General features: G+C 37.6%; 2 protein-coding genes across 5 annotated transcripts; both read right to left on the reverse strand.

Moving 5' to 3' along the window:
• Positions 1-1,988: 1,988 nt before the first annotated feature.
• Positions 1,989-14,065, reverse strand: LOC103993642 (cytochrome P450 97B2, chloroplastic). 4 transcript variants are annotated; one of them, XM_018830402.2, is made up of 14 exons: positions 13,865-14,065; positions 12,585-12,706; positions 11,157-11,275; positions 10,306-10,390; positions 8,982-9,217; positions 8,106-8,279; positions 5,905-5,952; positions 5,746-5,805; positions 5,521-5,607; positions 5,339-5,427; positions 4,588-4,679; positions 2,973-3,034; positions 2,443-2,592; positions 1,989-2,346 (listed from the first exon to the last, which is right to left on the reverse strand). In XM_018830402.2, exons 1-14 carry the CDS (start codon positions 13,996-13,998, stop codon positions 2,131-2,133), a joined length of 1,674 nt encoding a protein of 557 aa, XP_018685947.2. In that variant the 5' UTR covers positions 13,999-14,065; the 3' UTR covers positions 1,989-2,130. The 4 variants fall into 4 exon arrangements, with proteins under 4 accessions (XP_018685947.2, XP_009412059.2, XP_064976168.1 ...); XM_009413784.3 differs by having other exon boundaries at positions 11,157-11,264; positions 12,523-12,706; positions 13,865-14,063; XM_065120096.1 differs by lacking the exon at positions 11,157-11,275 and having other exon boundaries at positions 12,523-12,706.
• Positions 14,066-14,536: 471 nt separating this feature from the next.
• LOC135618820 (thioredoxin O, mitochondrial-like) lies at positions 14,537-21,027 on the reverse strand. Its single transcript, XM_065120097.1, has 7 exons — positions 20,775-21,027; positions 20,635-20,700; positions 20,489-20,539; positions 18,790-18,869; positions 17,580-17,624; positions 15,436-15,530; positions 14,537-14,754 (listed from the first exon to the last, which is right to left on the reverse strand). The coding sequence occupies exons 1-7, from the start codon at positions 20,986-20,988 to the stop codon at positions 14,745-14,747; spliced, it is 561 nt and encodes a 186-aa protein (XP_064976169.1). The 5' UTR covers positions 20,989-21,027; the 3' UTR covers positions 14,537-14,744.
• Positions 21,028-21,136: the final 109 nt, after the last annotated feature.

Consider the following 21,136-nt stretch of genomic DNA (forward strand, 5'->3'; position numbering starts at 1 on the left):
AGAGAGAGAGAGAGAATGAAACTTTTGGATTAAAATACAATTTACATGCACAGGAGGTTGAAATTATATGATAATATAGATAGGATGGGAGTCACTGTTTTTGATTGAGAGAGACTCATTTGATTATATGCAGGTGCTGAGTTTGAATTGACTAATCCTTCACCAATAATGGATTGCTTGATTACCAAGTGGCCTAAAGAAAGAAGGCATTACTGCCAATGTCATCCTCCTCCTCAAACAGTTCGCCTTCTACGCTTCATCAAGGGAGACACCATATTCAATTCTTGGATTGAAACATGTTCAAATCAGTGACACAGTTCATCCAGTTTGATGATGATAATCCATGAAGAAGAAGAAGAAGAAGAAGAAGAAGAAGAAGAAGAAGGTTTTGTGTTAATGGAGTGTTCACTGTTCTGAACAAAGATTTTGATCGACGCATGCGGTCAAAGCAAACGTAGTTGATGCGTTTCCATTGTCCATTCGGGAGAGAGAGCGAAACGTGATGGAAACTGTACTTACATGCGTGCATGAATGCCTCCCTCTCTTTCTCTCTGATCCCTCAAGACTACTAACCATCAACCCTACTGTTAGTGGAGGTCGGCCTTATGGTGCCGCCAAACAAGAAGACATCAGCCATCTCCAAACTAGCGCTGGAGTCGTGAAGCCCCTGAAGAGGAAACGCATCGTTGTGGCTGCTGTTGCCCCTCCTGTCGAGTCCACCAGTCGTCGTCGACTCCTGATACTGATATTGCTGCTGTTGTTGATGATAATGATGGCGATGAGGTTGGTTTTGCTGCGCGACGTACTGAGGATGGTGGAAGTGGCCCAGCGGCGCCATGGCCATCGGCGGATCGCCGAAGCTGAGGCCTGAACCGGGACGGTAGCCGGAAGAGTCCGGCCCGGACGGGAACCCGGTGAACCGCTGCACCATGGCCCGGAAGTTGTCGGTGTTGGTGTTGAGCAAGGTGACCGGCGCTCTTCGGGAGGGCCTCGGCCGCCGCCGGGGCGGCCGCGCCACTCGACCCTCCGTACCTGGTCGCGCGGTGCCGCCGCCGGACGTCTGGCTCGATGCGGCCGTGACCACGATCGACTCTGACGCAGCGCCGGACACGGCCGGGGCGAGGGACGGCGTCCGCTGGACGCTTCGCCCGTCGAACATGCTCCACTCGGCTGCGCTGGAGGCGGCGTCGTTTAGTGCCATCGAGAGAGGGGGGGGAGAGGGGGAGAGAGAGAGCCACACGGTGGACGTATATATATATACAAGCAGAGGAGCATGGAGGGACAGAGGCTGAAGATGATGCAACGATGGCCGTCGATTTTTCCCTGGTGACCGATATGATGGAGCCACGTGGGTGCAGTCTTGTCTTCACCAACCCAAAAGTACGGAACAGCGATTTGGTTCCCAGCGGCGGAGAAGGCAATCGTTCCCAGGTTTTGAACGACGCAGAAGTGAAGGGGACGCATCGAGTTCCGGGAACGCGAACCCACCCCAGCTTTTCCCAAGTCAAAAAGAAGAAGCTCGCATCGCACTCGCCCATGCATGATACAGACACGCCGGCGGCGAGGCACCTATATGCTCCACATGTTTCGATCGCCCAGGTTGCGCACTCTGACACGCTACTGTTTCGTCTGCCACAGCCACCCTCGTCTCCGCCGCCCCGATGCCAACGTCTCTATCGCGTGGTCGTGTCTTGTGAGCCGGTGCGTGCTAACTACGAGCGCGACGCCCGGAGGCGGCGGTACGGGAGTCAAACCTTGACCGAGTGGGAAAGAACAAAAAGCAGTAGCAGTAGATATCTTTTTAATGACTAAATGATCGAGGATCATTTATTTAGCCATTAAAAACCGAATCGATTGTAAATCTGATTGATCTAAATCGATTCATTAATGGTTTAATTTTAAAGCTTATAAACTGTCCAAAATTTATAGCATTCAGTTGGTAGGATATACATAAATCCCCGCTTATTATGACACACTTAAAGAAGATGTTAATCACCATAAACAGTATATTGTAAAATAGTCTTATCATTTTTGGAGAGCATACGACATCACATAATATCTATACAGATTATATATATAAAGCATTCCTCAAAATTCCCTTAAATTTCTTTGTCTAAACTTACCTTCTGTTCATGTCCTTTTCTTCAGCTTGCACCAGAGACCATTTTTGGTATGGATGGTTGCACCGGTGACCAACTCGACTTCATCAGGTGACCCCCTCAGCAGCACATCAAACTTCTGTAGCAACAGAGCCAATGCTATGGTGGATTCCAACAGTGCAAACTGATCGCCGACACACTTGCGCGGCCCGCCACCAAATGGGATGAAGGCGAAGTCAGAGGTTATCTAAAAATTGGAAACACACAAGGAATAAGTTAAAGAGGGTCAAGCAACGAGGCATGATCTACGGATAATTTTACATTAGGAATCGTCGAGAGGAACCTCATTCGGATACATGGCTCCAGGACTACGACCGGGATCATAGCCTGCCCATCCTGCAATGCCTTCGCTTGGCTTTGGAGCTAAAAATCTCTCTGGCTCGAACTCATTTGGCCGGTCCCAGAAGTATGGTGATCTGTGGAGGTTGAACACCTGAATATAATCATTTCACAAATGTAAGAGAAAATGTAAATATTAATTAGATAATACCGACACACCCATCCTCTTAATAGAAGAGATGCACTACTTGTAAAGGTGCTTTGAACTAGTAACAACTTACTGGGATATCAAAATCAGTTGTTAGCATAAATGGGATTGACATCCTCGACAAATTTTACGATGAAAATAATTAAATTAAACTGAAAATTATATAATTAGAGTCATCAACACAACATGAGAAGAAAAAGTGAGGTTCTTGATTAATTTTATAACAAAGTTATACCCAAAAGTATTGGATTAAACAAATCAAAAGCAAAATCATGCAGTAGTTCAGTTATTGCAGCAAAGATCTATTACATCTTGGATTCACTCACAGAGATAAATATATCAGCCCCTGCTGGAATTGCATAACCATCATCACAACCCATATGACCACCTGAAAATTAAAGATGTGTACAACAATGGCAAGTTCAAACTAACAGAATCAAATCTGATTAACAAAACTGATTGAGAACTTATGTGAATAGCAGCTTAAAACAGCTATCAAGATAAAATGCACCATTACCACAAGGAGATCATGACTAATTTGACCTTAGATGCTGAAACTATCTTAATTTTGCAGTACTTGTAATAGATACCACAAAATGTACTACTGTCATTTAAGGGTTTGTTTCACCATCTGCAATGTTAATTTTCACTGAAGTGAATGTAGTTATATTTGAATTTAAGACATTCTTAAATGACCCTCTACCAGAACATGACCCAGCAGTGCTCATCATAATCAGCAGCCACGGTGGGAAAGGAACCAAGTAGTTGTTCAAAATGAAGCAGAATTAAGTGTTGTTGATATTTTTAAGTGCAATATCCATTTTCTCTCATATATAATCAATCAATTTTCTCTTAGATATAATTTGCATATCATTGTTCTAGAATTCAAAGCACTAACCTTCCTTGTGTATCACTTCACAACATATTATTTCTTGAATCAATTCTACCTTGCACCCCTCTATTTTCTTGAAGATTGTTCCTGCTCTGAATAAATCCTCCTTTTAACAACTCCTAGTTAATCAAGCTGTTCAATTTTCAGCAAGGCATCCTCAACATACCCTACCTATCATATTAAAGTATGACAAGTATAGAAGAACAGCATAAGACTCTGTACAGAAGCTATATATCCTAGTACATGATACTGTGTCTCTGTTGAGACATCCTGGTTGGTTAGTGTATTATTGCACAAAGTCATAGATCTCAGATCCGAGTCCACATGTGAGCGTCATGTACGCCATTTAATATAATGAAAATATATTCTATTTTTTAAAAAAAGGTACCAGATACTGTTATCAATATGTCACTATGGGAATACAAAGAGAACCAATCATACATTAAAACCTCCGCACTCCAACGCATGCAGTTATCCTCCGTCACAATTGTTACTGCTCATGACCGTTAAAAATAAAAGGTTTGATCAGTTAGGTCAACCAATTTGATCCCATCCAACTCCTATACAACATCATAAGCTCATTCCTGGTTTAAAGATCCAACACTCAGTGATTTGGCTTTACTTGAAATTATAGGTGGATCATCCACCAATCAAACTTGACAGATGCTCAAGTATAGACTTCTGAGAAAATTAGACATATTGGTTCTGCATTGCCTTCTATAGTTTTATCGCATTCTTCATAAAAATTTAATGCATTGTATCAAAAGTGACATTCTACCTCACAAAGCTACACCCTAATACAATATATATACTGTTGAGCCTTTTTTTATTTTGTTTTTGTTTCCCATATGATTTTAGGATGGAGAATGTGACATTTTCATAGATTAACCCATCCAAAATGTAAAATTCTCAAATTCATATATCAACAAGTAAGTACATGCTACCAATGGTCTAGGTTCATGTAAATCTCAGTGTGCACTTTACTCGAACTTATTATGTCTATCATCTAAAAAAATCTGACTTTTCCATTGACAAGAAAGAGAAAGTACCAGGCAGTTTATCTGCTTTGAGAGCACGTCTAATAAGTAATGGAGGCTGAGGGTACAAACGAAGAGCTTCAACAACGATAAGCCGTATATATCTGGAGGCATAGTAGTTATTAAAACAGTATAAGAAAACAAATAATCATGATATTATTTAAAAGGAAGAAAAGAATAAATAACTATGATATTAAATTATTAATGACCCTTAACAGAAAACCTAACAAAAACATGACAAAAAATAACTGTATATAGTAACCATACGTGGAAGCTACTTTAAAATGAAATATTGCTAGAGTGATGGAAGCACTAAACATACGTGTAAGTTAATTAAGTTGTATTATACAACTGTGGAGATGGATATATTTTATTCTATCACCAAACAGTGAGAACAAATGACCATACAGGTGACTGAAATGGATTAGCCATAATGATTCGGCTGCTGCTCCTCAAACTAAAGGAACTTTAGTTTCAAAATAGTCTATTTGAAGTAATTTTATGTTGTTTGACTACGTATCATTTTCTCCAAAATATAAAATTTGCAAAAGCAATGAATATATTTTGAATGTGCATGAATATATGGAGAAACAAAGAATCTAACAAAGGAGCTCCTAAAAGACTAACAAATAGAAAATCAACTTATGTCTCATTTTAAAAGGGACTGGTTTCTTTCAACCTATCATTGTAAACATATTTTGAAATATACAGCAATATTATATTGATCCTAACAACTTGGAACTGTAACAAATTGTACACATACTCCAGTTTTTTTAGGCATTCGAGGGTTATTTTCTTTTCACCAAGAACGGAATCTACCTCCAGCTGGGCCTTCCTCATCTTCGAGGGGTTCTGCATCAGGAGAAAATCTACCCTTCAGAAAAGTCTACAATAAGAAACACTTAGTAAAGCAAGGTCTCACTAGTTACAAAAACACCAATATACCTGAGCAAGTAGAAAGACCGACCATGTAAGCACAGCAGCAGTTGTTTCATGTCCCGCAATAAGCATGGTCATGAGATCATCCCTAAGCTATAGAAATATATAATTATTTATAAACAGACATCACAGAAATACTTTACAGAATGAAGTGTAAAACTGCTTAGAAATTTATGTATAGCATCCGGCTGAAACAGAGAAGGTACATGAAAAAAGGCAGGCAGAATTTACCTGATGGTCATCGACGTCAACACCGCGCATATCAACAAGAAAACGCAGCAAACTGATGTCCTGCATGCTTTCTCATGGTATGAATAGTAGAAATCTGTTTAAATTCCAAATGAATTAAACCAGCCTCTTTTGTGAAGAGGAAGAAAAAGATGAACAAACCTTTAGAGATGAGTAATCTCTTTGTTGAAGTTTCTCAACATCAGTTTCCTAAGACAAGACAAGACGATCAGGTCTTGTAACAGTTAACAAGCATAATTAAGCACTAATAAACTAGAATTCCAATGTGACAAGAACTTGATAAACATTGTGTTAAACATAGGTGAAATTCACTATGAGCTAATTTGATGTGGGATATATGTACAGCTTTGCTGATGTAGCTAATTTGCAAAGAGATACATGAAATTCACTATGAGCTAAACTGTAACCAAAGTAAAAGCAGTGAATAAACATAGGTGCCAGAAAGATTCAAACAGGAATGTATTCTTTGGTTCAACAGATATGGCAATATCCAGTTGGAATGAATGCATACTTGCCAAATGGTCAAACTTAAGCATGCAAAAGATGTTCAAGTACATCTACTAGGGCATGTACCATGAGGAAGCCACAAGGTGGACACTCTATCTTAATGTCTGAGAATCTAAATGATGCACAAGAGGTGAAGTCACAGATGATATGATCAATGTTGTAATCAGGTAACTAGTATATTTCTGCAATCAGTCAAATATCACACATTATTTCATGTGAAGGTACGCTGATAAAAGTTGCTGTGGAGACGGACTCGAGTCACTTTCCGGTCAACAATGACAGTTTAGCACATGCAAGTCATATTACTTTTTATGCTAATAACAGTCATCTTAACTTTCCACACAAAACTATCAATATTGTGAAGGCAGATTTAAATGGAAATGTAAATGTCTAGTATATAAACATAGACAGGGACATATGCATGTATCAATCATTAACAACAGAACATAAGATATTCATATGTATATATAAATTTATATAAAATTTCTTTTCTGGTAAGCAATCAAATAGAATCAGTTCTTGTTCCACTTATGCTGTTTTAACTTGTCCATGTTTAGCACAAGCCAGACCAGTCAAAGGTTATACTTACAATTAGAAATCAACATATGACTAGGAGAACCTTGTAAATATCAAACTCATAACCAGCATCTTCTACCTGAATCTTTTATGCTGATAAACAATAACCAGTCAAGATAATGTTGAAACCTAACTCTGAAGCAGATTAAATCTCAACAACATTCAACCAGCCTAGCCAACCCCTATCCAAGGGCCTCCTAAAGCCTCAAAGCCCTATTCGGCCAAGCAAAACCCAAGTCACAGCAGCCCACATAGATCAATTCCAGTCCTAGTAGGACTAGGATTAAGGCAGCTCTAACCCAAATAAGGGCAACCACAAAAAGAGGGTAGCACCAACTCTTAATAGGAGTAGAACTTCCATACGCTAGCCTTAAACAGAATCCTAACCAAATTACGACTTGGGGCACCCTCACCCTATAAAACAAGGGGTGTGCCTCCATCTAAAGGATCCCAGAAGCAATAGCAAGGAGCTCGGCTGGCCCTAGCTTTCCAGCTTCCGTAGAGAGAGAAGAGAACAAGAGAGGAAAATTTCTGCTAGGTGTAGCTAGACCTACAGCCGCAGCCCCTTCTTCCTTGAGTTCCAACAGTTGGAGCTCTGCAACAAAGCTTCATCCTGCCACTGTGAGAAGTCCCAAAACCCTACATTCACTATTGAAACCTTAGGTGGAGGTTCCAACAACAAGAGAGAAGGTGGAGACTGAAACTGACAGTGATACTCAACCCGCCGAGAGCATGCAGGTGCTGTTCAAAGGCAACCTGCATTCTCATGCATCTATATGTCTCTTATCACGCTTTTATTCCATTGCTTAGCCTTTGTAGTTGGCACTTTAACTTGACAAGCAATAAATGTCGTTTTCCTTTCGGTTTTATGCTTGTTTTCTAGCAATATCTCTCTTTTGCGTAAAAACTTTCATTCAAGAGATGGCATCGGATCGACGGATTATTGAACCCAAACCCCATACGGATCAGATTTCTCAATATAGCGCATTTTACATCATTGTGTTTTTCTAACATGGTAAGTAAATAAAGGAACTTTATAGTTTCTATAATGCTATTCCAAGTTCAAATGTGTGCAATTAAAAGTCTACAAAACAAGCTTGATCCTATTGCAACAATCAGATGATTGAAATAAGCATTTAGTCCAGTTCATATTATCAGCGCACTGATATACAATAATGGAGATATTAAACATATTGTTTGTGCAACGAGTGTACCAGAGAAAAAAAAATATACGTATGCCCCATAAAATTAAGGCTTACCTGCCTTGTCTCTTTGGCATTTTTGATAAGCCCATCAAGGCAATCATTTATAATCTTGAGGTCATTGTGGAACTTGCGCTGCCTAGGAACTATCCATCTTGCAAAAGGGAGATTCCAGTAAGGAATGTAGAAGGTCGATCGATGTTCAGCTTCAAAAAGTGTTCCATAAACAGCCTGGCCAGCGTAGAAAGAGAAATAAACTCGGTAAACAAGTAGAATGATAATGAGAATTTCTGTAATGATAATGAGAAATATGACAGTTAATTACCATTTGGAAGTGATGCTTTTGGAAAAGCAATCACAAAAGTTCATAATTATTTCTAATTAATTTAAATGCATCTTTGACCACCAAGTGTAGGCAGGTAGACTGTCATATCCAAGGTTTTAAGGACCAACTGGGTCAGTATATACCTACCAGTATTACCAGTCAGACCACAAATACTAATATCAAAATAGTCCCATACTGATGTATATACAGTTCATTTTATTACTTCTATTCAAAAATACCGGGAGGTAAAAATCGGTAAACAACCCAGCATCCCTATCAGATAGGTTACCAAAGCCATTATCAGACCAATATTTAAAAACTTGGCCATGTCAATTAGACATTGATCAAGATGAGTACAAGGATTCTTTTGTGGGTCTACAGGTACCTCATTTCTCATCTCTATTAGCATCAAAGATGAGTACAAGGATACAGGTTAGTAGATTAGATGCTCATATAAGATACACCTATTAAATGTCTCTATTTCTGATGTTATGTTAACTTGAATCCACAAACAAAGGAGAAAATGGCAAATGTCCCAACAGAAAGTAACAACTCAGACAAAACCTGTAATAGTAAAATGAGCAACATTTGGCATTCAAAGATCAAACCTTGATAACAGGAGATTCTTTAGTCACAGAGCCAAAGTCATAGTTGAACACACCCAGACCAATTATGTCAAGTGCTAAACTTGAAAATTCAGCTTCAAGATCCAACTCAATTTCTTTTGTTTCAGAATTCTGTATTTCCAAGAGTTTCTCAAATTTCAATATGCTTCTTTCAGAACAGTCAGTAAAAACTTTCACCATGGCTTCCAGGAATAAAGAATGAAATCCTGGTGTAATAACTGCAAATAAAAAAGATCAGTATTATTCGAGAAGCGACACTCGACAAAAAGAGAATGAGAATGTACAAAGGATTACTTGCTCTCAACAAGAGATTCATAAAGAAAAAGTAATAACAAATGAGAACAGATCCAAATATATAAATCAGAATAATCAAGATGAGCTACCAAAGGTTACGCACAAACAACTTCACATAGAATGCTATATTGCTATGGGCTATTTTAAAGAAAAATGTACAATCATTCCTATATAAATAGAACAACAGAATGTTGCGAGGGATTTGTTTAGATGAAACAAGAACATTTTCTCAAGACATCATGAAGAAACTAGTAAGAAAACATGTGAAACAAGATCCTAGAAAAAAAAAAATTTAAGACTACTCAAGATGCGCAAAAAAGAAATGGATCGCTAGTAAACTCAATAACTGATGTCAATTATATGTTTTCTACTGACAAAGTAGCTAACCTAACTTGGCCATAAGTGAAAAGTTTCATGTTAGCACTTCTCTTTGTTGCAGTGCAATTTGCTTGCCCTCTCACTTCAATAACATCGAATCCAACTTGGTCAGCCAACCTGCTAGACATCATTGCCCAACATTCTGCAGGCAGTCTAGACCATCAGATGCCTCAGAGTGAGAATTTTTTTTTCTCAACATATTAGTCATGCTTGACTGTCAGGTTGATGCCTTAATTTGTAAAAGCAAAATTATGCATTAGTGGATTTAATTCATGGAAACACAATAATCTGACTAAATCTCGAGACTGCCACCTTCTTTATGGTGACTCCCAAGCTTGTGCTGAGGATTATGCATCTATTCCCTTATTACCTGCTAAATTAAAGGGAAAAATCCCAACATATTATCAAACTTTATTCACTCATTAGTGCTAATTACTGAGATGATCATTCTAGTCTCAGATACTATGTAAAGAGACATCGTGAAATCTTGAAACTGTCTTCAAAATTTTATCATGGAGTAGATAACAAAGCTAGTTATCAGAGATTTTCATAGAGATCACATGTATTTGTTAATAATCCAATAACATCTGTAGTTAAGGACAAGCATATATCAAAGATGGGATGAACTTCTAACCTTTTCTCCTCTGTTTCCAAGTGTCAAGATCTGCAGGTATGAGCCCTTTTCCCATTATTGGTTCTAAAATTTCAGCAAGAACTCCCTAAATTGAAAGTGAAAAATATTTGTTAATAACTTTCAAAAGAACCGATATAAGCGTGATACAAAAAAAATGACCAGTTAAAGCTTATCCGGTTAACTCTGTTAGATTTAATGTCGTGTTTCGCGGATTGTTGATGCTAGATTTGTGATTAGTAGTAAGTGTAGTCTCCAACTTTAAATTTAAGTAATACATGAGACAAGCCAAGCAAAAGTAATAGCAAAACCAAGGAAATTCACAAAATGTAACTCAGTAGAGACCAAGTGAAAACCCTAGTATGTATACATACATACATATATATATACATATATATATACACATATATACATATATACATATATATATATATATATCCATACATATATACATACATAAATACGTACATATATATATATACACATACATATAAACCTGTATAAGGATAAATAGAAGTACCACAAATACATACACTGAAGAACAAAACACACATAATCATAGTGTAAACCAACAAGTTTTGAGTACTACAAATACATATACTGAAGAACAAAACGCATGTACTCATAGTGTAAACCAACAAATTTTCAAACAGTCACAAATTCTCAGTTGTTTGAATCCCTAGGTAACCTGTAGGCACATATAGCAAGTCCAATGCAACAAGAATAAAGATGGAAACTGTAGAAAGTAATTTGTATTTGTAAATAAAGAGGTTGAAGAAAAGCGGTATAAGAATATGGGAAACAAGTAATGAAAGTCACGTGTAAATGTAAAATTATATGGTAGGACAACACACCTTATCATAGGAAAATGCATTTTCACGAAGGATATGTCTTGCCACAACAGGGTCAGATACAACAACAAATGCTTTGGGTCCAAAGGCAAGTTTGTAAACTGAGCCATGCTGTATGATAACTAGGAACCATATTAGCATATTGGAACACTTGATCTAATATTGGAAAAATCAACACAGAGATTACTGATGACATAGGAAAGCAAGTGTGTACGAAACTTAGCTCTCAAACCAAAAGTTTTTCATATTTGTACAGTAACTGAATCATAAATTTAGCATTTACAGAACATTTGGGCCTTGAACGTGTTTAGTTCAAAGGAAAGTATGATAGATCACTTTCAACAATATGCAGCATACAACACAGAATTTTACCTGAACATTTTTTCTAGCCCCCATCCTTAAGTACAATAAAGATTGTGGAAAGACTAAATTTAGCCTTTTCATACCAATATCTCTTGCAATATTTTCTCCAAGATTCTATTTTATGCAAATGACTTTGTCCAGATTCTCCAGAATAGATAGTAAAGGCAAAGTTAAAGCCTGAAGATGAAAGCCTTGTGCAGAAAAGAAATATGTAGATCAACTATATCCATGCAGCTGCACAGCTCATCCTAAGTTTAAAATAATACATCTTGCCCAAGAAATCTGAGCTTTAATATCTAAATTCTGATAGATTACATCAAATATATAAATCGTTGCGCATCTTGTTCTAAAGTCATCAGCAAACCAATTCTTGTTTGTTTTCAATCTGTTTTGGAAACTTAAGATTTATTAACAGTTTAACACTAAAAACCAAGGCTACTACAATGAACTGTTTTGTTTCTGTTCTCAGTTCCAAGTGCTCTCTTCACTGATTTTTCGTTAAATTCTTCGATGAAGACATGAGAAAAGGGACCTGAATCTGTCAAATGACTCAGAAGATCAAAACCAATAGATGAGTGGGCCTTATCAAATTTCTGATTTTTCAAATTTTAGTAGCACATATTGGAATATATAAGCCACTATGCCTAGCACCAAGTATAAGGGAAATTCTTGTGGCAGTGCATGACATTAAAATGGACAGCTCAGTGCATGAGGCTTCTTCCAGCAAGGGATAGAAGCATATGATGTTTTAAAAAAACTTTGAGTAAGAAAATAAAGTGAGCACATACAGATTTTTGTATTTGATCCCTACACATGTTATGACTTAATTCTACAGCATTCTAGAAAACTATTACATCCTGTGAAAGCAATTGTCTGTGCATCAAATCATCAAAAATTTCCAGCAATTGAAGCATATCCTACTTTTTCAAATATGAAAATAAAGTCTACAGCTTACATAAAGAAAAATTAAATTTCACAAAAAACATAAGATGGAAGAAATAAGCACCTCTAGAAACCAATCATAGAGTGAAAAGAAAAGAGGCCGACCGAACAGATCAGAGACAGCACCTTCAGCAGTGGGCATATCTCCGAGGCGACCCCCACTTAAGAAATTAGTAAGAAGGTTGCTTGCATTGTCAAGGAGATTTCTTTTCGAAGTCTTTGGTTTCTCCATACTTGTCGATTGGCATCTGCATGAGAACAAATTGAATAATGTTCATAATACTAAAATTCCATATAATTTTGGTATCACATACATGTCAGTAAGTTCAAAATAATTTTGGAGATGTAGCTTCAGTAATCATCAGAACTTGATATTAGTGTCAATGTACGACTTGTCATAGTATAAATAAAAGCAGTTTACACAATACAAGAAGACTTAATTGGCCTAACATTTCTCTTAATGATGAGTAGCTTCTATAGCCAAAATAATTACTCCAAGGGAGCCAAAACATCCATGCCAGCGACATTGGCAGATTCACCCACGGACATAATTCTGATGTGCTCTTGTTCGGCCACTTGAAATGTTGTTAACGTCTATATGATGCAAGGTAAACCTAGTTTGATTTCAAACAGTCTAAGAAATCAAGCTCGAAACTATCAAACTCAATCTTATGGGTACTACAATTGCAGTGAAATTACAGGAACATAAATGAGTTTGACGAACCTGAAAAGATCAGATTTTGTTCATTAGTACCCTTGAAATAAGACCTCTCATGGATTCTTTAATAAGAAGTTATGTCTGTATCTTATCAGTAAATTTCTATACCTGAGCATGAACTCAAAGGACGACAACCTCAAGAAAAAAAGTACATATATTGCGTTGGAACAGATATACTATGATTTGTCACTCAAGAACCAAATATTTCCGCCGGAACTTATTCCCAAATACCAAAAAAAGTTGCAACAGAAGAATTGGTTGATCTGCAGAGAGAAAGAAGAGAAAGGATCACAAAGAAAAATACATTCAAAAAAACCAAGAAGGCAAGAACCCACTGCATGCGAAAGGGTCCGATCCCGTGGGTATCCAAAAGTGGAATGGGAGTGTGTCTTTCACAAGATTCATGTTCGCGTCTCAATAGCAGAAGTTCCATAAACCATAACCTAACCCTAAGACCTAAAACAAATCATGAACCAGAAAAGGTCGAACACCAATCTGAACAGGAAAAAAAAAATGTATCTTCCGCTAGAGCCGATGAGCTAAAACGGAAAAGTCAAGAACACAATACTTCCCACTGGAGCTTACAAATCATTCCCAGGAAACGTTGCAGCAGCTGAATTCAATTGGTTAGCAGCACCGAGCAAGAAAAGAAATGAAATAAAAAAGAAAAAGGTACACGAGAACCCACCGGATGAGAGAAGGTTTGGTCCCATTGGACTCGAAGAAGGGAACGGGCGTGGGGAAGGTGTTTCGGGGGAGGGGGACACGCTGGAATCCGCCATTGATGACCGTCGGGAGCTGCAAGAGCGCCAAGGCGTTCATGGCGTCCTTGTGATTTACAAAGGCTGGCGAGATAAGGTCTTTTGTAACATATGATGCAAGATTTGCAATGAGACACCCCTGCAAATATCAAATTCATTATTTAGTCCTGATAATACATCAAATTACAAAATTACCCTTTGGAGGACCCACGTGTAAACTGAAGAGCTTGAACTATACCTTTGAACGGCTATACAATTCTAAATGGAATCGATCCTAGACATGACCTCGTGATCCGACATCAAAAATTGATATAAACTATATTTATTTATGTACATTGTCACCGGCTCGTTTTGGGTGACTCGTAATGGAGATCCCACTTTGGATGAGTGGGAGATGGGCGGTGGCTAATGGGCACTGACCGCACGCGCTCTTCGGTGCTTTCGTGCGGTGGCAACATAAAAGAGGAACGAGACACGTGTGCCATAACACGTGTCTACACAACACAACATGTATCTACTGCTCTTCGCTGTTACTTAATGGCCCAATACACGTTAGCATCCTTGGCAGTTCCTTGGTATCAAGTGACGCACAAAAGAAATGAAGAAATGGATAGTTAAGCTATCCATTTGTTACTGTAACATTTCGTTGTTCAAATCTGTTTAAGACGAGCTATAGCTTGTTGTAAACATGTAATAGAAGCAAGCAAGAGCAACAACAACCAGCCAAGATGGAAAGTTGATACTTTGATACTTTCATCGAGTTCTTCCATTGTAGAAAAATGCTTTCTTCCCGGTCACCTCTTCTCCTTATTCTTGCCTGTTAAAAGATTAGAGAGAAAGAATCATTTATCAACTAGATGTTCGTACAAGTTGTGCGCACCACTATAAAAAAATAAATAAATCATCATATTGATGCATTTAATTTGACACCTATCAAGCAACGAAGGCAATAGAGAGGTCTGACAATGCCTAGCTCTCACCATATCCTGTGGTTTCTCCTAACGCAGGATTGGCCCTTATAATATTTAACGTACCACGACTGAAACTACAAGAAACATTTTTCGAAAACAAAAAAGAAAATTATTGATAACATATAGGCAAAATCTAAGCCTTCCTCAAACTTCCTACCGTCTCCTGCCTCACCTACTCCTAGAATCATATGTACAGTCAATTGCATCTCATTTGCATAAACAACATCAAAATCTACATTTCTATTAAAAAAAAAAGTCTGGTCCTAAACTATTGGCTGACATGATATCACATAATATTTGACAACAACAAACATAGATAACAAATAAAACATATTTAATTTCATACTTGGAGTGGAAACTAGCTGATCCCAAAAATAGTAGAAACTTTAGGCTTCTTATTGTCATATCACCCAAGTATAAGCTAAAATCAACTGTACACACCTTTTCCACGTGTTAAAAGCAACAAACACGGTGCTGATATTGAGGAAAGAAAAACTGAAAAAGCAAGAGAACTGCCAAAGATTTACTTGTAGAGATTTTCCATTGTGTTCTTCAGTCGTTGAACATCAGCACCGACAACTTCAGTAGCCTTTTGACCATCATGAAAAAAGTGAAAAGTTGGCTGCAGCAAAAGGCATTTTAATTATATAAAACATGCAAAAACGCAGGACGCTGTTACCTTAAAAATGCCAGACATAAATTTGACATATTTAAGAGATATAGATATACATACACACACACACACACAAGGTGATCCAACATCTTCTGAAGAACTCAGAGAAAAACCACAAGGTATTCCTCTTGAGAAAAAAATTATGTAAAAAGTACTACAGAACACCACCATGTGCGCACGGTTTATTGATCATATATTTAGGGCTAAAATACAGATTTACTAGAAAACATCCAAACTAAGGACTTACCTATCAGATCATAATGGGTATATTATCCAACATATACTGGCCAATAAGACATTCGGAAGAGGAACCTAGGGTGAGCAAAATTCAATCTTTCCAATCTGAAACAGTATAAATAGGCCGACTTCAACTGATATCTCACTGCATAAAAGCTCAATCCAGCCCCCTCCTTTGTAAGACGCACTTGAAAGGTGATGACGATAGGTACCACTCCTTTTTTTTTCCCTGTTCTATGATAATCAATGGGCAAAACAGATTTTTATTTTCTTTTTTGTAGATATATTATTTCACATTGTGCTATCACATTGGAGCAGGCTGTGTCCGAGTAAGGACCAGCTCAGAAGTGACACTGGTATACTTGAGACAGATGCTAATGCCTAGAAAGTAGAAACAATATCCAAAAGTTTGTGTTCCATATATAAAAACATTTACAGTCATGCTTGATTAACAGCGATGGTAATATCAATGCCAATTTCTATATTAATATTTCCACAAGTCATGCTTGATTTATTGGAGAGTAGAAAGATTAGCTTCCGGAGAAACGTTTCAACCTACATATTGCAGGAAGGAAATAGATTATAAGATTCAAGGATATCTTTAGCAGTGTTTTCAAAAGATGCTCGGGAGAGGCGAGGCAAGCGCCCGAGCCAACTTTGGTCGGGTTCAATCGTTGGTTCGATTGGACTTATAAGTTGGTTCAGTTGAACCAACTACCATAGTTAGTCCAACCCCCCTCCCTCGCCCAACCCTATAAAAGAAAACAAAGGTGAAAGAAACCCCACATCTGTCACCTTTATTCGCTCTGCCAGTCGCCATCGACAACCTCGTCCAATCTCCTTCGCCGCTGCAGCTCAGCTGCCATCGCTACAACTCATCCATCACTGCAGCTCGTCCACCACTGCAGCTAGTCTAAAGACTCTAAACCCTAAACCTCTTCCACCGATACGACTCTGTTTGCTGTTGTAGTAGCTCTATCTGCCGCCGATGGCAACCACTTCTATTGCCTTTGCTCGCAGCCTTCGCACGCTCCGTCCAATGCTGCAGCTCCGTCCGCCATCGTCGACAACATCGTCTGTTGCCTTCGTCTGCCACTGCTGCTTCATCCATTCATAGCTGCAGTTTCGTTCGCCGCCCTTTGGTTCCCCCACCTTCCTATTAATTAAACTGCAAACGGACGAGTAGCAACTCGTTTGGAGCAGTTTAAATATATTTCTTGTATCTACAATGCCATGGGCAATATGCACTTTGATTTATCCATGAAACTCCCTAAGCTTTTACTTGATGATTTCTTAGAGCAGCAAAACATTCTTGATTAACAAGATGCTTTTGGAGCAGTTTAATTCTAACATAGGTCTTCATAAACATGTTTAGCATATTTTCATTTAGTTGTATATTATTTTAATTGTAATATTCGGGAGCACCTCGCTTCTCTTGGCCGGGCGGCTAGGCGCTCAAGCGTTTTGGAACCTTGACACATAGCGCTTTTTAAATTACTAATATTTAGATGTAAATATTCTCATTCACAGAAAAGCAGAACTTTCTGTTTCATGTCGTTAGTCACTTCATATTTTCTTGTCATCTAATTTTTTAAACATGATATGCATTTTCCAAATTATTTCATAGCAACGACAGTTATCCAAGTATATAAGAACTAAAACAATCATAGCAAAATTTAAGGTATCTAAAAAAGGTGCCTTAGCTTATTACATATAATATGTCTATCAGTTTTGACAATGGTGTTGCTGCATTATGCTTACCACAGAGTAAATATGAAGATTGCTCAGTATACTTCCAAGGCCCTCCTACAAACCAAGTCAATCGCCTAAGGATGAGTTTAAAAGGTAATACAAAACTTGATATAAAAAGAGAAACATCCTAAATCAGAATACGCATATTACCAAAACTCAAAAAGGACCAAATAATGTTCCAGAAACATAATACTATTATCGGCATAGGAGCTTGCCAAAAACATATTTATGTTGTCAAATGTTGAAAAAAGGATTCTGTTAAAGTTCCACAAACAATGTACTATCATCAGCATAGGAACTTTCCTATAACACATTTAAATTGTCAAATTTTAAAAGGAGGGTATTGTTTCCAGGAAACCATGTGTAGCAACAGAAAGGAATATCATGGCCTTACATCAATTATCCACCTAGTCTGAATGTGTCCTCATGAAACAATCAAACAGCTATGGAGAATTTAGCAAGAAAAAAAATCTGAATATTTGACACTAGAACATCTAATCTTCTGATCTCCTAGTAATACAAAGACCTATATGTCCATTTCAAGCAAGCAAAATGTGGTGCCTGATTAATCTTATCTTAGCAGTAAAGTTGCAACAGTGTGACACATGGAAGATACAAATTGCCACACATTTCAGTTCCATGTGCCCTTTTCACTTTGCAATTTGTATTCTGCATTAGAGAAATGTTAAAAAAAATCCATGCTATTCCTTAAAACTAAAAAACCAGTGTATATTTCCAAAAGTTATAAGATCATGCTATTCCTAAAAGTAAAAAAATTAAAAAACAACTCATGCATCGCAAAGATTATCAGAAAGCAGTTCCAAAATTGTTTTTTGTATATAATAGATAATACTTGATGTGAACAAGTAGCAACTACAGAAAATGGATCAATTAAATTAACAGAAAAGGTAGGAAATTTCTCGTGAACAGTATCACAGCTAAAGGAGCACCAACTTTGGAAAAAGAGCAAGTTTATGCAAGATACAATTGTTTGGATCAACATAATCTCATGCAACAACCTCTTCATAGGAGCTTTAAGACAAAAGAGGCTAGCATCATTAAGGAACATAGCTAACTAACAATCATATCATAACCAAGAAGTTTAGTCATATAGACTAAAACCCTCATGGTTTATCCTGACGCATATCAACTATGTACCACTTACATCACCAACCAGAAATGCCAACAAAAGCTATGAAAGCAATTAAGCACATAATACCTGATCAATGTCAATCTTATATGTAGTGACATGTGGGAATTCATGACTCAATTGTTCGATTACTGGGGCTATGGCCCTGCCTAAAACAAGAAAAATAAGAACAGATAGCTCAAATTTCAAATTTGAAAACTTATATCTTAAATTCTAGATAAACAAAATCTTACATGAATAGTTATTAGCAGATTATATCAGTTAAGTAGAAGCAATAATTGCCACAGGCCCAAAGTTCTCCAAACTAAAACTTCAGGGATAAGAAGATCAGCTAAAAGATTTCCTTCAATTTCAGAATTCTGGGCACCAATCCATGTCAATTCAGTGTCAAACCTCCACTTCTAACAACAGCTAAAAGTTTAAACTATTATTACTTATAGGATGTAAGCGATAAAATTTCTGTTTCCACCTCTCCAAAATTTATATTACTCCAAAAAACTAAATCCTTGGATATTATTTATGCCGTTGCATGACTATCAAGTTTCAATAACACATTGTCAAACTTATAAAACAACTTATGTACTAGTTTCAATCTAAAAGTCTTGGTTTTGATGTTCTATTTTAGTATCCAGTGAACTATTCAATCTTGAAGGGAAAGTGAGTATGCTCTAAATCCTCTTTTTTCAAATCTACACAACCAGACACCACAAAATCCTCAATTTAAGTTAGACCCAAAAATATTACAAAAATGTATTATCAACAAACTCAAAAGGGCCAAAAATGTAAAATACTATTGCTAACTTGAAACGTGAAATGCCAGATCAAAGTCCTCATCAACGAGAAGTTTTTGCTAACTAATTTTGAATCTCCTAAATTAATATCTTTCTTAAGGAAAACAAATGTTCCTGTTCACTTCATGACAAAACCATATAGCAATGAGGTAAAAAATTTCTCAGACATGTACATAAAAAACAGAGAAAGAGTATGTATATCAAGTGCAACATATAATATGAATGTACATAGATCAGATGTTACATCCAAACAGCAGCCTTTCTTTTTCTTCTTTTTCCTTTTTTGACTACATTAATTGTATGGATTTCATTCAATCCAAAATAAATAAAGAATCTTTTTTGGCTGCATTGCTTGTATGAATTTCAGCATCCAAACATGGCCGTGAAGTAAAATATCACAGGCAACTTAACATCTGACATCAAATTGGAAAAAGAATTCTTTTTTCTCTTTTAAATTTTTGGCTATACCTACTTGTATGGATTTCAATCAATCCCAAATAGTTGAAGACAAACTCTTTCAGTTCCCTACAGACACATACACATAGAGGTCCCACAATCTATCGAAAGAATTAACAATGCAATATTAATACATGGCATGAAACAAAATCTTTAGGCCCTCAATCATATTTGTGACATCCTCAAGAACTGCTACTTGGATATCACAGTACAAAACAAAAACATGCACGTGCAAACACAACATCGAGATCAAAACCTTACAGTAAAGGCGCACAAGATGGCTAACCTCAGGGAGCTTGTTTTGCTCCTCCCTGTTGTCTTAAATCTTAATATCTTATATTCCAAGAGGACTCAATGTAAAGTCACACAAGATGGCTAACCTTGAGAGAACTAGGAGGTTCTCGTTTTTTAGTTTAGAGGATGAGCTTAATGCTCCGGATTTCTGGTATGTAATGTTTTGATTTGCTTTAATGAAGTTACTGTTTTAAAAAAAAAAACATCGAATCAAGACAGGATCTTACAAGGTCCACACCACATAGCCGTGAAGTAAAATATGGCCGGCAACTTCACATCTGAAACCAAATCGGATAAAGAATTCATTACATTAATTCAAAGAACAAAACCCTAGCAGAAAAAAAGTAGGATGAATGATAAATAACCTACTCACCTTTGGCCTTTTCGAGCGCAGCAGTGACCTGATCTCCATCTTGAAGAAGAACAACGTTCGACGGACCTAATTCCATTCAAGAATTCGGTAACAAAACCAACCACATACATAAAATACAATAGCCGAGGGGGTGACATTACCGGAATCGGAGGAGAAGGGTCGGGAGGAGAGAAGGAAACGGTCGGAGGAGAAGCGACGAGGCAAAACAGGCGAGGTCATGAGAGGCGGCGACAACTCTAGCTGGGAAAGAGGAGGATGAGGAGGATTACTTAGGGAGGAGAAGGTAGGGAGACCGCGAGAGACAGGCCGGACGAGGGAAGAGCGAAGGAGGATCGCAACCCTTCTCGCCGCCATCGCGCCTGTTTCGCCTCTATCCACGGACGGGAGGAGGAAGAGATTTGATCGACTATTGAGCGGGGACATTATAGAGTCCAGCCCATGGCCCACTCTAAGAAAGTTGGGCCCACATGACCCAATCAGTACATTTTATTCTTAGTTAGGC

Source organism: Musa acuminata, chromosome BXJ2-8 (assembly GCF_036884655.1).
Source record: "Musa acuminata AAA Group cultivar baxijiao chromosome BXJ2-8, Cavendish_Baxijiao_AAA, whole genome shotgun sequence".
NCBI classification, from domain to species: domain Eukaryota; kingdom Viridiplantae; phylum Streptophyta; class Magnoliopsida; order Zingiberales; family Musaceae; genus Musa; species Musa acuminata.

Excerpts from the sequence above, each read along its gene's own strand:
- LOC103993642 (XM_009413784.3), bottom strand. The coding sequence starts at position 13,998 with ATGAACGCCTTGGCGCTCTTGCAGCTCCCGACGGTCATCAATGGCGGA. Across the intron at positions 5,608-5,745 it reads TTGACGTCGATGACCATCAG|CTTAGGGATGATCTCATGAC; the intron begins GTAAATTCTGCC and ends ATATTTCTATAG. Across the intron at positions 5,428-5,520 it reads CGGTCTTTCTACTTGCTCAG|AACCCCTCGAAGATGAGGAA; the intron begins GTATATTGGTGT and ends CTCCTGATGCAG.
- LOC135618820 (XM_065120097.1), bottom strand. The coding sequence starts at position 20,988 with ATGGCGGCGAGAAGGGTTGCGATCCTCCTTCGCTCTTCCCTCGTCCGG. Across the intron at positions 20,701-20,774 it reads ACCCTTCTCCTCCGATTCCG|GTCCGTCGAACGTTGTTCTT; the intron begins GTAATGTCACCC and ends GAATGGAATTAG. Across the intron at positions 17,625-18,789 it reads ATAAGATTGACATTGATCAG|GAGGGCCTTGGAAGTATACT; the intron begins GTATTATGTGCT and ends CTTGGTTTGTAG.